Raw genomic sequence first — 17,015 nt, 5'->3', positions numbered from 1 at the left:
ACGACCCTGCCGAAAGCTCCGTAGACGGATTCTCACTAAAAGGTCACCTTTTGCCCCCCCCCCCCCCCGCCAAAAAAAATTATGAAGAGGGCCCCCTGCAAAAATGCTTGCTCCCCTCCGTTCTAAATGAATACCTAGCATTACTCCAACAGGCAGCTTTGCTTCTACACAGGCTAAGCATGAGCGTAACATTTCTCTCATGCACTGGGTTATACTATCCTAATAAAACAAGCTTTTTTATATACATCTGAATGACACAGGTAGACTGAAATCAGGAAAAAGTAATATTGACTATAAAGCCCTCCCCCCCCCAGAAATCAGTTTAAACTGAAAAGGAAGCGATTCACGCCCGATTTCACGCTCACCACTCTTTGTGACTTCTGAACACCTCCAGCGCCCTCTGAAAATCAGGCCTTGCAGGCCGCAGCCTTGAAGATACTGAGGGGCACGAGTCCCCCTGAAATCAAGGGGCAGATAATGCTGAGGCACCTGCCCATAGAGTCCGAAGTACCTCACTAAAGAATGGAGGCTCCTCAAATTACAAGCTACAGTAGACTTCCGATAATCCGGAACCTATGGGACCTAGGTGGTGCCGGATTATCAAATATGCCAGACTATCAGGAGGTACTATAAACTGGTTTTATATATATATATATACACACACATACACACTGTATACATTATATACTGTAGTGTTCTTAACCCTTTTTATTGTACATACTGTATACAATAATGTTTTAGGTTTTTTTAAGTCTTTTTTACCCTTTTTGCTCAGTTCAGCTGCTTCTGCTGTTACTTTGTGACTCATTTTTTGCCAAAGCTCACTCACTAGGCTCTTGCCATTATGATGCCGGACTATCAGGAGTGCCGGACTATTGGATGCCGGACTATTGGAGTTTTACTGTACTTGGAAATTGCACTCAAGTTTACACTGGGCTTGGAAGAAAATCTAGACTCTTCCTCCTTCTCCAGCCCCTCGCTCTGCCCCTAAACAAAACCACCTTCCACCTAAGCAGGAATGAAGCCGGTTGCACGGATTGGTTAGGGTTTATTATATGACTAACCTTAGGCGCAGAATTAGCTGGACATTCATCACACGTACATGAGATAATGAGGAAGTGAGCACCCAGAACAGAAAAATAAAACACAGCACAGTGCAAAAACCAGACCCCCCCTCCCCCCACCCAGAGTGCAAAAGAGAGTTTGACCAACTCCATTTAGCCACAGAAGCCTTAAGAACTTGGTGTGGAAAAGGACTGGAGAAAAAATCCAAGTCCGTACTGGATGCAAGTCATGCAATCCAAGTGTGACTGGAATGACATAGAATCATAGAATACTAGGACTGGAAGGAACCTCGAGAGTCATCGAGTCCAGTCCCCTGCCCTCACGGCAGGAACAAATACTGTCTAGACCATCCATGATAGACATTTATCTAACCTACTCTTAAATATCTCCAGAGATGGGGATTACACAACCTTCCTAGGCAATTTATTCCAAAATTTGACCACCCTGACAGTTAGGAACTTTTTCCTAATGTCCAACCTAAACCTCCCTTGCTGCAGTTTAAGCCCATTGCTTCTTGTTCTATCCTCATAGGCCAAGATGAACAAGTTTTCTCCCTCCTCCTTAGGGCACCCTTTTAGATACCTGAAAATGGCTATCATATCCCCCCTCAATCTTCTCTTTTCTAAACTAAACAAGCCCAATTCTTTCAGCCTTCCTTCATAGGTCATGTTCTCTAGACCTTTAATCATTCGTGTTGCTCCTCTCTGGACCCTCTCCAATTTCTCCATATCCTTCTTCAAATGTGGTGCCCAGAACTGGACACAATACTCCAGCTGAGGCCTAACCAGCGCAGAGCAGAGCGGAAGAATGACTTCTCGTGTCTTGCTCACAACACACCTGTTAAAGACATGTGGTGGCTTCCTTTCGCAGAGCAAGGTCGGCCCCCTCTCCTATAGGAACCAGGGTCTTTCACCTTGAGAAACAAGGAAGAGAGTAAATTGAGGGACTGCTGGCACACTTTCAGAAGGAATAAGACCATTATTTCTGGAGAAAGCCTCATGCTCCACAAGCCCTTTCATTACATGGCTTTATATGCTACTGCAGATTTGCTGGTGGGAGCTCACCTGTTTGGGGTAATATCCGGCTGAATAACATTGGTTAAGAAGAGACTCTTGTCATGCACAGCTTCCCTGCTTGCCTCTCTAGGGAAAGTGCCCCCTTGGAAGAGCTTGATTTAAAGCCCCTGCTTATCCCTGATTGGAAGTTGCCAGGCCCAAAGAGAATTCTGGGAAATGTAGTCTTTCAATCAAAGTTAAAGCAGAAGAAAGAGGTTTTCTAATCCTGGGGGAAATTCACCTAGATGAAAGGGGCCTCAGTTTACCTCTAGCTTTACTAGTCTTGGGCTGGCTAGTGGGTGCAGCAGCTGTTCTCATGGAGGGGGAGATGGAAGTGCGGTATTTTGTCAGTGTTCCTGCATTGGTTTCTTGAGCTGTGGTTTTGACTTCCCCCAAGTTTGCAATAGGAGCGTGCTGTATTTCCCTGAGAGGCTGGCGGTAAGATGAATTCTTTATGACTTGTTAGCCAAGACATAAATAAAGTCTCCGGAGTACTCCAATGCTATAGATCAGGGGTGGGAAACCTCAGGCCCAGGGCCTGGATGCGACCCCTCGGCTTGCCTGGATCTGGCCCCCTGCCCCTCAGGGACCCCATGCTGGTGCTCCAGCTCCTTTGCTTTCCCATGATGGGGCCGGAGCACACAAAACAGACTAGCCTGCAGCCCCCCCAGGCTCTGGTGTGTGAGGGGAATGTCTTTGTACTTCTCAGTCGGGGGCCATGTTTTGAGGTTTTTTGCTTCTCACTTGTGTGCCCCCCAACTGATTTTTCTGTGGGTCAGCACCCCCCACCCCTTCTATAGATATTGCCTTTGGAGGCTTCTGCTTCACTATAGCCTTAATTTCTCCTTAGGATCCCCAGGGGGGAGCAGCAGCCGCCTGCTTCTTCCCTTATTTACATCAGGGCTCTGTTTTTAATGTGCATGGTTTGGTTAACAGCTGATCCTAAAGAGCATTCCCTCCTGCAAAGCTCCACCAGCCCTTGCTCCCTTCCACCTCACGCCATGATGAGACCAGACATTCCCACATGCTGAGGTCCCAGGCCCCTTCTTGCTTGGCTCCTGCATGGGCTCCACTCCTTTGCGGGTGCCTTTTCCAGAAGCAGCATACAGCTGGCACAAGCTGCCTCTATTTTGCAGCCTGCCTCTGCAGTACCTTCTAGCAAGCAGGTTACGGCACACAGCTTGGTCCGCACATGCAGAAGCAGGAGTTAGTAGCAGCTCTTCAAGGCCCTGCTAGGTTTCAGGCTGTTGCAGGGGGGTGGTTCTCAGAAAGTGGTGAGTCGATAGCTAAGGAAAGCAGTTCTCTGCTGTTTCGCCTTCACGGCCAGCTCTCCAAGGGAGCAAACATGCTCTGTGCTACAGGGCTCCTCGCAAGCAGCCAACATTTTGCAAGCCCATGGATCTGCATAGCCGGCCTCTCTGCTTTAAAGGCTGCTTCTAGGAGCAGGCAAACAACAACCAGCAGAGGCAACACAATTGCTCTTGGAAGGGGAGACTTTATTGTGAGCCCAACCTCACTTTACCTGGCAAGCTTGGAGAGCAGCAGTGCTTTCTTCTCTATGGAGCGGGGATGGCTCTGTTTTCCTGCCTCACCACCCACCCCCTGCAACTGGCTGTAATTAGGCAAAACTAGCCCACCTGCTGCTAATTGGATGGCCACTGGCTTCCAGCTCTAAGGCTCTACATACCCTGAGATGCAATGAGATTCTGGACGGAGGGTCCTGGTATGCACTGGGCCTACCACTGTTTCCAGTGAAGGTCATGACAGGGCAGTAAAGTGGGGCCCAGAGATTGTCACAAGTGGGGGGTTGCAGATGGCTCCCATCAGGGTGCAGCATGTTGTCAGCTCTTGAGCAGTAACTAAACTCTTCAGAAGTAGGGGTTCCTGGACATCTTCTGGAGTGGGAACAGTTTGATCCTGGTTCCAGCCAGCTTGCAAAATCTCACTCTGATTCTTCTTACTAGGTGAATATAATTGCTGATTTCTCTTCTTCCTCTCCCCCCCCCCCCTATCATCAGGGTGAAGAAGGGCAGGTTGCAGGTACCATATGAGGAGAGATTAAAGAGACTGGGACTTTTCAGCTTGGAAAAGAGGAGACTAAGGGGGGGAGGAATATGATAGAAGTCTATAAAATCATGAGTGGTGTGGAGAAAGTGAATAAGGAAAAGTTATTTACTTGTTCCCATAATATAAGAACTAAGGGCCACCAAATGAAACTAATGAGCAGCAGGTTTAAAACAAATGAAAGCAAGTTCTTCTTCACACAGTGCATAGTCAATCTGTGGAACTCCTTGCCTGAGGAGGTTGTGAAGGCTAGGTCTATAACAGGGTTTAAAAGAGAGCTAGATACATTCATGGAGGTTAAGTCCATTAATGGCTATTAGCCAGGATGGGTAAGGAATGGTGTCCCTAGCCTTTTTTTGGAGGGTACACATGGATGGCAGGAGAGAGATCGCTTGATCATTACCATCGGTTCACTCCCTCTGGGGCACCTGGTGTTGCAGTGACCCCAACACTGGCATTGGCCACTGTCAGCAGACCGGATACTGGGCTGGATGGACCTATGGTCTGACCCACTATGGCCATTTTTAGGGTGTCTTGGCTAGTCAACTTTCAGGGTTATTCTTCAAAGCCGAGTTGGTCATCTCTACCAGAGGGTAGGGTGTAGGGCTGAAAAATACAGCAGCAGCCCCTTGGCCACATAAAGGCATTCAGGACAGCGAGGGCTGGACATGCGAGGCAAATAATAAATGAGGCAGGAGCTTGCAGCTCACACTGGATTATCCTAAATCTGATGGAGTGGCCAGACAGTTAATCCTGCTCCTCAGGAAGCTGTGGCGTTTCTGGGTCACTCCCAGCCAAGCGCTAGGAACCTGTCACATTCGAGTGCTGAACAGATCCAAGTGTAGAGGGCGGGATTGAACTTGCAACCTTAGGGGCTAAAGCCATGCGCGTCTGCTGCATGAGTTAAAAGCCTGCTGGCTCGCTGCTTACGCAGACTTCATGCTTGCTTGCCAGTGGTCTCAGTGCCTCTGGGATGGAAAGCTGCTTTGGATCTCTTTGGGTCACACCCAACTCGGTCCTAAAATGAAATTAAAAACAAACCCAGACCAAATAGCAAACCAGCTACATTGATACCCATCAAATGTTAACACAGGGCATCTCTCTTTGTGGCATCGGGGTTTGATCTCTCTCTTCCCCTGCCTCGCTGATGTTGAACCCAACTGTGCCAAACAAGACACACCCTTGTTTTTATGCATTGTGGTGACCGTGTGCTCAGTGGTGTGTGACTGGCGTGTGATGTATGATCCTGGCCCTAAAGGGCCTAACCTGGAGAAAGCGAGACAGCCAGAGGATGTGCTAGAAAAAGCACAGGTGGGGCTAAGTCAGTTTGTTGGCTTCTATGTACTTACTAGTACCCCACGTTTAATATTAACGTGACCCTCGTTAATAAGAGAGCACACCTATCTAATTGGGCACCACTCAGACTGCACGCTGAAGAAGGCTGGGCCCCGGTGGCCACGGTATGTGATCATGTAATTAAAGGGTTATGACTTGTAATGCAGGAGTGCCCAGTGAGTCCACTATGCAGGGTGCTCTATTTTACACGCGTGGCCAGACATTCTCTGTGCCCAGGGGTCAGTCTGGGCATGTCAGACCACGGGAGGGGGTCACCGTCACCTCTGGGAAAGAGGCTTGGACGAGGGACCGGTCCAAAGAACCCTATTGCGCAGCACAAGTGGCAGCCTCTGTCCTCGGCCTGCGTGACAGCTGGTCCCTGCCTTGTCTCAAGCTGTTCTGCAGGAGCAGGTGTGATGGCACGTCAGGGAGCCCCCCCAACCTTGCACCCCTGTCCGCAGCCAAATGTGACTCCCCGCCATCCCGTAGAGTAAAAATGGGTTTATTGCTTCTCCAAGATACAGCACAGCATAGGCTCAATGCAGGCATAGGCTAGGCCGACAGCCCTAGTTCCCTTGGGGGGAAGGGGTTCACAGGCCCCTCAACCCCTCATACTGGTTTTAGTCGGCTTCCCCACACTGATTGCCCTTTCTCAACCACAGAACACTCATTTCCTCTCTCCCCCCTGGTAGCCACACCCCTTCCTTTGTTTAAACCCTTTCCCTGGCCAGATGTGAAGTTGCTAGACATGGTCTACGTCAGTGGTCACCAACCAGTCGATCGGGATCTACCAGTAGATCCCGGCGCCTCTGACAGGGGATCCTGGCTGGTTTGGCTGGGAGACTATCAAGCGTAGGACTTCGGCTGCCCGTCCTACCTCTGCTCCTGCTCAGAACTGCCCTTGGAAGCTTCTTGCTTGTTGTGCGGAGTGGGGGAGATAGAGGCAGGGCAGCACTGATGTCTCTCTGTCCCCCTCCCCTGTACCCCATATTCAGAGTGGGGAGGGTGGGGCCTCAGCAAAGGGGTGGAGCAGGGGTGTTTGGGTTTGAGGTGGATCCTGATCTGACAAATTCAAAAAGTGATCTCCTGCTTAAAGTTGGAGACCACTGGTCTACGTGCACTGCCCTCAGGGACGACCCCCCTGCCGGGCAGTGCTTACAGACACAGGCCAGTAGGGGTCAGCCACAGCATAACACCAGTGAATGCCCAACCACAGTGGACCTGGGGCCACAAGAGTGTACAGCCCCCCCCCCCACTGCATCACAGCAGGGTAGCATAGTTGCTTTGGATACTGACAGAAAGGGGTTTCCTGTTGATTGTAACTTTCCCACCTCCCTGAGTGCCAGTAGTGAGGTGGATAAAAGCAATCTCCCTTCAACCTGGCTATGTCCAGCAGAGGGGGCGGGGGCGGGGGCGGGATGTTACATCAGCTAGTCCAGCAGTTTTCAGACTCTTTTTTTTTTTTCCTCCTGACCCAATGGAAGAAAATTGTTGATGTCTGTGACCCAACGATTTGACTGGTGTGTGGGAGGGGGCTCTGGCTTTGTAGGGGCAGGAGGGGCTTACTTGGAGCGGCTCCCGGGCAGCAGGGCGGCTAAGGCAGCTTTCTGTCTCTCCTGGCCCTGCAGACCATGCTGCAGCCAGCAGCAGGTTCTCATCCAATGCGAGTGCAGAGCTAGAGCTTGGGGCAGTGCAGGGAGCCCTGTGCTGCCAACCGACCCACCTAGTAGCCGGGCCTACTGCCAGCCGCTTCTGGGGTTCAGCACAGTCTGCAGTACCAGGAAGCTGCCTTAGCCTCCCCACTGCTCACCCGATCCCCATGCAGCAGAGACCCAGCTCCCGACATCCACCTCCCAGTGCTGGGTCAGGACCCATCATTGAAAACCACAGAGGTAAACTCTAATTCTCCTGCATTCCGGTCACACCCGTGTGTGTGAAGCAGCTAGATCCATTTGGCTTTTAAGCGTAAGCCAGTGCCCAAACTGCACGTGTTGGGATATAACTGGAGCAGCAGCTAATATTACACGTGCAGCCTTACCAGAGTCGTTTCCAGACCCTTGAGTGATTTTTTTTTTTCTCGGCAACCTCTGTCCTCCTCTCTAGAAAGTTTTGATAGTTGCCTAGCTCTTGCTTGTTTGAAAGAGAAACTGCTGTAAAAAGCCTAGGACTTCATGTCCTGAGACAAGCCGGTTTTGTCTCTTCCCTCTGTCTATAGTGAATTGGATTTCTTGGTCCACGAATAAGGCTGCAGCTGCACCTCTGTAGTGCTTAGCTGAAGATGCTCTACATCAGTGGTCCCCAACACGGTGCCCGCGAGCGCCATGGCGCCCGCCGGGGCATTTGTGTGCGCCCGCCGACAACCTGGGCCAGCCCCGGCGCACGGGAGGCGCCGGTCCCAGGCGCATGACACGCACCGGCGCCGGGTGCGCGGCGCTCGGGCGGCCCCAGCCCTGCGGCATATGCGGGCGCTCGGGCACACGGCGCTGGTGCTGGCCCCAGGCGCGCGGCTCGGGCGGCGGCCCCGGGCCCATGGCACAAGGCGCTCGGGCGGCCCCAGCACCGCCGGCCCTGGGGCACATGCCGGCGCCGGGTGCAAAGGCATCCCCGTCCCCTGGCGTGCCTCTGGACGCGTGGCCCCGCCCCCCCAGGTGCCTGGCGCGTGAGTGGCCCCAGCCCCCGGGAGCCTCTAAAGGTTGGGGACCACTGGATCTGAGGAAGTGGGTCTGGCCCACGAAAGCTCATCATCTAATAAACCATCTTGTTAGTCTTTAAAGTGCTACATTGTCCTGCATTTTGCTTCAGCTACCCCAGACTAACACGGCTACATTTCTATCACTGCTCTACATCAGTGTTGCTTAAAGAAGTACAGAGTTCAAAATGGCTGCACTTAAAGGGACAGGCAACTTTTTTTTTTTTTTAGTCAATACCTCCCCCCCCTCCGTTTCTTTGTTTTTTGTTTGGGTTTTTTTGCTCAACAAAAAATCCTTGGAATTCCTCATTAAAAATTGTTTGGTGTTCCTCAGTCTTAGAAAGTTTAAGAAACACTGCTCTGGGAAGTCAGGTGAGCACTCTCCCACCAGGGTAGTTAATTCGCCTCTGCAAGAGGCCAGAGGTAGGTTGATGGGAGCTTTCCCACTCACGTGGCACGCTCTACCCCTGCGCTTGGGCTGGTATAATTACTTTAGCTTGGGGGTGTGAATTCACCCGTGAGCAGCATAGCTGTGTGTCAGTTCTGTAGTGTACACCTGCCTGCACCAGGCCACTTGTTGTCCTGCCTGGGGTGGAGGCAGTGTAAACTCCTGCTGGGCTGGGGATGAGAGGTCAGCGCTGACTGCTGATTGTGTTTATATTTGTAGGGGTTAGTTTGCCTGGATGTCTGTGCTTCGTGTGGCTGCTAAGCTAGTGATGCACTAAAAGGGGCAGAGACAAGGGGTTTGCGTGCACTGCCATTGCTTCGCTCCAAACAGCAAGGAACCAGATGTTGTAGGGCTGGGAGGAGAGGTGGCCTGCCCCAAAGATGGGGGAAGAGAGGGCTGCAGTGCACTGGGCTGGGAGGTTTGCCAGGAGGCGGGGGAGGAAGGGGGTGCAGTGCACGGGGTGGGGTGGGGGCTGCCCGGAGGCGGGGGAGGAAGGGGGTGCAGTGCACGGGGGGGGGGTGGGGCGGGCTGCCCAGAGGTGGGGGGGTGCAGTGTACGGGGTGGGGGGGCTGCTCAGAGGAGAGGGGGTGCAGTGCATAAGGGTGGGGGGGCTGCCCAGAGGCGGGGGGGCTGCAGTGCACAGGGGTGGGGGGGCTGCCCAGAGGCGGGGGGGGGGGTGGCCGCGTGCAGTCCTCACCCCCGACCCGTCTGCAGACGAGCCTGTGCCCGGGCAGCCCCGCCCCCATGACGTCCTCGGCGTTCTAATTCCCACCGTTGCCAGGGGCGACGGGATCTCTCCCCCCGGCACCGTTGGGAGAGCGCGCGGGGCGGGGACGCCACTGCCCCCCCCCCCTTGTCCTCGCGACCGTTGGGCACCGGCGCTGTCACTCGACGACTTCCCGCCCTCCTATTGGCCGGCGCGGTGCCCGTCTCCCGCCCCGCCTGGGTGCCTGCGAGGAGCCGCCGCGGGGGCGCCCCCAGCCTGGTGCCGTCCTGCCTGAGGGGAGCGCGGGGCCTGGGCCGCCCCGCCATGAGCCCGGCGGAGGGGAGCCCGGCCGGCCGGGGGGACAGCGGCTGCCCCCTGCTGCGGCCCCCGGAGAGCGGCAGCGTCCGCAAGGTGAGTGGGGGCGGCGCCCCCCGACCACGCTCCCCCCGCCCCGCCCCCTGCCAGCGGCCCCCCCGAGCCCCGCCCCCTGCCAGCGGCCCCCCCGAGCCCAGCGACCCCCCTGCCAGCGGCCCCCCCGAGCCCCGCCCCCTGCCAGCGGCCCCCCCCGAGCCCAGCGGACCCCCCCCGCTAGGGGGTCCTCCCTGAGCCCCGCCCCCTGCCAGCGGCCCCCCCGAGCCCAGCGACCCCCCCGCCAGCGGCCCCCCCGAGCCCCGCCCCCTGCCAGCGGCCCCCCCCGAGCCCAGCGGACCCCCCCCCCCGCTAGGGGGTCCTCCTGAGCCCCGCCCCCTGCCAGCGGCCCCCCCGAGCCCAGCGACCCCCCCCCCGCTAGGGGATCCCCCCTGAGCCCCGCCCCCTGCCAGCGGCCCCCCCGAGCCCAGCGACCCCCCCCCCCCGCTAGGGGATCCTCCCTGAGCCCCGCCCCCTGCCAGCGGCCCCCCCCCCCCCCCGAGCCCAGCGACCCCCCCGCTAGGGGATCCTCCCTGAGCCCCGCCCCCTGCCAGCGGACCCCCCCCCCGAGCCCAGCGACCCCCCCGCTAGGGGATCCTCCCTGAGCCCCGCCCCCTGCCAGCGGCCCCCCCGAGCCCAGCAACCCCCCCCCTGCCAGCGGCCCCCCAGAGCCCAGCGACCCCCCCGCTAGGGAATCCCCCCTGAGCCCCGCTCCCCTGCCAGCGGCCCCCCCTGAGCCCCGCTCCCCTGCCAGCGGCCCCCCCTGAGCCCCGCTCCCCTGCCAGCGGACCCCCCCGCCCACACACCCCGAGCCCAGCCTGCCCCCCCAGCCCGGGGCGGGGGAGCATGGCGCCCCGTGCCGGGGATGGGGATCCCCCCCGCTGCCAGCTTCTCCCGTGCTCGGGTGGCGGGCATAGTGCCCCTCCCCCCGTTGCGAGCCTCCCTTGTGCCGAGGGGGGGTTGCAGTCGGGGGGGGTAGCAGCCTTTTTGCCCTCCCTCTGCCAGCCCACCCCATGCCTGGGGGGTAGCGTGTCTCCCTTCGCCCCCCGTGCACACCTCCCCCAGGTGGTGGCAGCGGGGGGGGGGATGGGAGGGGGTCCAGCAGCCTGCTTCCCTTGCCTCATCTGTGCCAGCGGCCCCTTCCCCACCATTTCTGCCATCCTGAGCGGGCGGGATGGGCTAGCCCTCCTCTTCTCCCTGGCCGGGGGCAGCCTTCCCCTGATGCCTGCCGCTCTCCCCAGTGCCAGGGCGATGCAGCCAGCCAGTGCGTGTCGGTACTGGGTGAGGGCTGCTGGTTGTGTTTCAGCTTTCCTTTCTTCTGCTGGCTTAATCCTCTTCTCCATGCGGGAAAGTTACTATTCCCAGCCGCCCAAAGTGTGTTCTGTTCTGCTCGGCGCTATAAACTTATCCCGTGATGTGAGCAGCGTGGCACTGAATAGTATTCTTGTTTATGTAGCGAAGGTTTGTAGTAGGTGGACGTAGGTGGTAGTCAGCATGTGGGCATTTTTCACCGTATGTGTTTATATTTTTAGCTGTTTGCATGAATTTATGTGCTCAATCTGTCTGCTAATTAAAGGAGTGACGCAATAAACATTAATAACAGAAGAAAGGAATTTCATGTGGTATTCTTAGATCATTAAAATGTTGGCATTGCTTGTGTTCAGTCCTTTAGTGTAGGCAATGTGCTCTTAACAACTAGTGTTTGTAAAATACTTTGAATGTAAAACTATGGGAAGGTGGGTAAATAATGACTTTTGAAACTGTCAAGTGTGCCAATTTCTGTGTCCTGAGAGTCTGTTTGCTAATTTGGAGTAAATGGTCATTGTAATCTGCTGCAGATATACATCAGTTAAAGGTACAGCTTGTCCTCAGACAAAACTCCTATTTAGTTCAATAGATCTTTTGCCTGAATTAGGGGCTGTAAGTTTGAATCCATAGCTTCTGCTAGGTAAAGATCAATAAAGAATCTTGACTCAGTACTAATTTTTAACCTTTCAGATTTAATTTAAAGGGACACTGTCAATTTATGTCATGTTTGTTTCAGAACTTTCCTGAAATATTTATAACTGTGGGTGCTATCTAGAACAAAAGACTATTTAAGGGGTGTGTGCGTGTGTGTCTTATAGTTTATTTTGCTATTGTTTGTTTCACTATTTTGCAGGGCAGTTGTTTATACTTTGTGGGGCAGAGGGAGGGTTCCTCAGAGAAACAGGCACAAGAGAAACTTCTGAAGTAAGAAGACATGGTTGCAAAACCACAAAAACTGTCCTGAGGACTCAAACTACCATAGCATCTGTTATGAATTGACATTGCGGGGGGAAGGAGAGAGATTTCAAGTTGATGGTGTCTCTTTAAAGAAGAATCAGTAATGCAGTTATTGCTCAGAAAGAGAACTGTGTCGATATGGTTGCGATGGCTTTACTGTTTTGTGAAGAATCACTGAGATTACAGTAACACGTATCTTCTAGGCAAGTCAAGGTTCTGTCACTGAAGGTGCGTCTACACTGCATCCTTAGCTCGAAATAAGCTACACAATTTGAGCTACGCAAATTGCAAGCTTATTACGAGTTAATTTCAAAATAGCTTATTTCAAAATTTGGCGCTGTCTACACTACACCAAATTTCAAAATAGAGCACTATTCTGAAACATTCCTAAATCCTCATGGAACAAGGTTTGCAGGGATGTTGGAATAGCGCACCTGCTATTTCAAAATAACAGGCATGCTGTCAAGACACGGAGAACGTTATTTCGGGATACCGGAAGTAACCCGAAATAGTGCCACTGTCTAGACGCACCCTGAGGGTCCAATACATCTGTTTCCTACTTGTGCACAGAACTGCCCTAGTGCCCTAACATTTGTGGCATGCAGACCACTCGCTATGCTTGCACTAGCTGTCTGATTTTAGTGATTTCTCACTCCTCCCCCCCCCCCCCCCAACAATTGGATTAATTTTTTACAGCTGGTGCATTTGGATTTGACATTTTTATTTATCTTTTGTTCAGTCCATAAGTCAACATTGAGACCATTTTTACAGCATTTTAATAATGTGTCTGTGTTTGTTAAAAGATTGATAAAAAGTCTATAATTTATACAGCTATTATGCTTTTACAGTACACCATACCTTGTAATGCAGCATCCCTCAGAAAAATAGGACTTCCTTACAGTGTGGTGCTGTCTGACTTTGAGGCTGTATTAAACACTTAATACAGCCTGCTGTAGGGCTGTAGCTTTCCATATGTAAACAGGACAAAACATTAAGGCTGTAAGATTTGCCTGTTAGATCTGCTGTGCTACAACAACATGCATTGCTTCTCAAATGTTGATAGTTCCTTAAGTGGATTGTTTTGGGCCAAAAATATTAGATTCTTAAATCTATTCTTGTGTTTCATGCTCTTACATTTTATTCTTCATTTGACTGGTGGCCCAAAAGTAGGCTAATCAGGTTCCCTTCTGATGTAGCCATGTTAGTTTGGTCTTGCTGAAAGAAAAGACAGGACTATGCAGCACTTTAAAGCACTTTAAAGACTAACCAGATGGTTTATTAGGTGATGAGCTTTCATGGGCCTGACCCACTTCCTCAGATCAAATTTTGGAAGACAATTGGCATGACCATATTTACCAAAGGGATACAATCAAAAAAGTGAACACATACAAAATTGACAAATCAGATTTTAGAACAGAGGTGGGGGGGGGGGAGAGAGGTTAGTGTCTGTAGTCAGTTTCACTTATCTTTAGCTATTGTACCTCCTAATGGCTTTCCTTATAAAGTCTGAAATACCATAACTTCTTGGTTATGGTGTCTGTTTTTGGTATTTTGAGAGTAAAATAAAAGGTGGATTAAAAACCAGATGCAGCTTTTTGGGGTGTGTATGTTTTTTTTTGTTTTTTGTTTTTGTTTTGTTTTTTAAGGGTGTGTACCTACTGCTGTCTCTGTAGTTGCTATTCAAGGGCAAAATTTGTTTTGGCTTTTGTTTACCTTCTCAGATTTACCATGCAGTGGCTAAATCCTGCCATCTTAACACTACTCTGCTCAGGAAGAGCTCTCAGTGACTCAGACTGTAGAATTGGGTCTTCAAAATGTTTGCTCAGCATTTCTAACTTTCTCATGTCCTTTTCCCCAGGTACACAATGTGCAATATTTCCATATTGTAGCAAACTTGCAGATTTGAGCACACAATATTTGTAAATTAATTTACCATGTGGTGGCAACTTGCTGTTTGTGAGTTGCTAAATTTGCAGCCCTGCAAACTTAAAGTTCTGGGTGATTAGCACAAACCAAGACCTGTAGTAGTATGTATTGCCCATGTGCTGCCCTCACCAAGGTTCCTCGACTTTATCTGGTGGAATGGCCTCTCAGAGGACATGATGATTCAGACTCCAAGGATTATTCCGTCTCTTGCTTTTCCTGAGGCTGCCAGTCAGGTTTTTAGGATAGGTGAGTGAGATTGTGAGATTGTATATGAGTGAGATGTGAGCACCAGAAAATGAGCTAGTTAGTACAAGTTCACCTCACTTCGTACACTGCGTAGTACCAAACTATCATCAGTCACAATTGCCCCAGGCTTCCTTCAAACCTAAACTTAGAAGTGAAACACTTAATAGTCCCTGACTATGTGCATTACCATAATTCTGAAGAGCCATGGCCCTGGACCAGGACCTTGTTGTGGCAGATGCTATGCACGCATAGAGCAAAAAAACCAAGTCCCTGCCCCAAAGAGTTGACAGTCTGGCTCTGTCTACACTACCACTTATGTTGCTCCAGGGTGTGACTAAGCCACCTTCCTGAGCAACATAAGCTGCATCAACTTGAGCACCGGTGTGGACAGCACTATGTTGGCGAGAGCTTCTTGGGGAGGGGGAGTGTTTCAATCTGATGCAAAATCTCTCCCGTCGGATTAGATTGGCTACATTACAGAGCTTGCGGTGATGCATCCACACAAGCAAGTAGAGAGCTGAATACAGTTCTCCATGGTCAGCAGCAAATAGACACTGAATCCTTCTTTAGCCAGGCATTTCATTGGATAGTTATCACATATTGTGAACATCTTACAAAGACAGGGGCTAAGGTGAAAACACGCAGCAGCAATTCACCATAATGACATGGTGCACCAGAACAGGCAATATTCAAGCGATCCCTCTCCCATTCCCGGCCTCTGAAAGAGGCTACTGACACGTTTCCTACCCATCTTGGCTAATAGCCATTGATGGACCTAACCTCCATGAATGTATCTAGTTCTTTCTCGAACCCTATTCAAGTCCTGGTCTTCCCAGCCTCCTCTGGCAAGGAGATCCATTGGCCGACAGTGCACTGTGTGAAGAAAATCTTCCCTTGGTTTGTTTTAAACCTGCTGCCTATTCATTTCATCTGGTGACCCTTGGTGATTGTTGTGGGAACAAGAAAATAACTTTTTCCTTATTCAGTTTCTCCATGCCAATCATGATTTTATGACTTCTACCATATTTCTTTCCATCCCCCCCAGTAGTCTCCTCTTTTTCTAAGCTGAAAAGTCCCAGTCTTTTTCATCTCTCTTCTATGGGACCCCATGTGATTAAATGGGGCGAGCCACTCTGCCACGGATGGGCTGGAGTGGCCGCTTCTTGCTCACCACAGCCAGGACAAGCCCACTGTGGACAGAGGCTGCTTTAGCCAGGCTGGAGTGGCCCCCACTGGTTAAGTGTAACTAGTAATCCTCACCTGTTAGGGGAAAAGCTTACTTGTTACCAACCCTAGCTCTTGATGAAATTGTGTGCCTTTACACCATTTATTAAAGACTTGTTTAGTCTACCACATGCTCCCCTGCCCTCACATTGCCAATTACAGATAAATTTATTGGTTGAGAGAAATGTGGTAGAGCTAGGGGCAGGTTGACCAAAATGTTTAAGGGTTGTATCTGAGTATGGAAACTGCATGGTGTGCTAAGATGGGACAGCAGGCTTCATCAAGTTCTGGCATTTCATTAGTGTTTTAGGAATAGTCAGTCCCTGGTAGCAGGGGTGGATGAGAGCGCTGCGGGGCCCAGCTGCATGTTGATAGATGAGGGTGTCCCTCTGGGTGTGTTTAAAGATTACTGCTGAAGGATGAAAGTTTTGAACCTTTATACGAGGGATGTAGGCATGTAGCCATTTAAACGGGTTAGGAATAAGCATGAGCTTATTGGTTACCCAAAGGGTTACACGTAGCTCCTGGTCCGGCTCCTGGGGAGCTGGCTGTTGCCTCTGTATCAGTCAGCAGCAGAGGGGGGCAGTCAGGAGCTGGTTTATGCTGGGAGCAGGTTTAAAAGCTGGCTTCCAGCATGTGCTGGCTCCCAGGGAGCTAGCTGCTGCTCAGTGTGTAACAGTGTACCTGCAGAAATTTTCAGTGCTTATACAATCAGCAAATTACTCATTTTAACATTCCTACTTTACAGTAGTGTGTGTCCTAGCTTTCCCTCAATATCCACATGCGGCTTCACACTTCTCAACAGTCAACCTGTTCCCATTGTGCATCACGTCTCAATATGACACAGTCCAGGAGTTAAGCTAACACTACTCACAGTCAAAGGGCCACATGTGCAGAATTGTCCTTGCTGTGCTCCTGTCTAACTTCTGTGTGAATTGCACTAATGTAAGCTCCCTTGTATATATTGATGTTTGTCAATTCATGCCCTAATGGTTATAAGGCATTCACTTCTTAAATATCAACATCTACTGTCATTAAATAATTGACTCCACCCCGTAAGTTCCCAAACAGTGAGAATTTAAACTGACAATTTTTAAATGAACATCTATACTCTTCATCAAAATTATTTAAAAACATTGTTTCCATATTTACTTTTTAATTTCCCTCTGTAGACATTCCTGTAGCAGAATGTGTGCACATGAGAATTTATACTAGTAGAATTACAGCAGTATAATTTATGCTTGTGTCTACGTGTGGAAGTTTACACTTTGTCATTAACAGTAAGGAACCTCATCTATCTTTGTTCCCTCAGTTTTGTCCCCTCTGGCTTTTTCAGTACTGTACTCAGCAGCATAGCTGTAGCACGTTTCTCCAGAACACTTTGTTTTCCTTTGTGTTGAGTGCTGACTGTAGTGTTTGGCAGGATTTTGGGGCATAGAACGGATTTGCTAGAATAATACTGGCTGTAATCCTGGTTTGTCAGAGGCAATAAACTTCAGTGCTGGACACAACTTGTGTAACTTAATGAGCCCTACCTTATTCTTTCTCATGGCTTTCTTAACGTGCCGTACCCTGTATGTACAA

At 51.2% G+C, this 17,015-nt stretch overlaps 2 protein-coding genes across 5 annotated transcripts in view; one reads left to right on the top strand and one right to left on the bottom strand.

Annotated features, from left to right (window-relative positions):
- The window catches only part of TOP1MT (DNA topoisomerase I mitochondrial), a 62,337-nt gene extending 60,148 nt beyond the window's left edge, over positions 1-2,189 (bottom strand). For both annotated transcript variants that reach the window (XM_089776143.1, XM_089776144.1), the window contains exons 1-2: positions 2,130-2,189; positions 1,903-1,978 (exon numbers count right to left, since the gene is read on the bottom strand). The gene's annotated coding sequence lies outside the window, so the exon portion shown is untranslated. The remainder of the gene's footprint in view (positions 1-1,902; positions 1,979-2,129) is intronic.
- A 7,380-nt stretch (positions 2,190-9,569) lies between these two features.
- The window catches only part of RHPN1 (rhophilin Rho GTPase binding protein 1), a 64,747-nt gene continuing 57,301 nt past the window's right edge, over positions 9,570-17,015 (top strand). The window contains exon 1 of one of the 3 annotated variants that reach the window (XM_089776142.1): positions 9,570-9,773. In XM_089776142.1, coding sequence (XP_089632268.1) covers positions 9,687-9,773 — 87 coding nt within the window. In that variant the 5' untranslated portion in view covers positions 9,570-9,686. The remainder of the gene's footprint in view (positions 9,774-17,015) is intronic. The other 2 variants (XM_075920002.2, XM_075920003.2) reach the window with 2 other exon arrangements.

Source organism: Pelodiscus sinensis, chromosome 2 (genome assembly GCF_052426305.1).
Source record: "Pelodiscus sinensis isolate ZL-2025 chromosome 2, ASM5242630v1, whole genome shotgun sequence".
NCBI lineage: Eukaryota > Metazoa > Chordata > Testudines > Trionychidae > Pelodiscus > Pelodiscus sinensis.
This window is presented reverse-complemented; position numbering and strand designations above follow the sequence as displayed.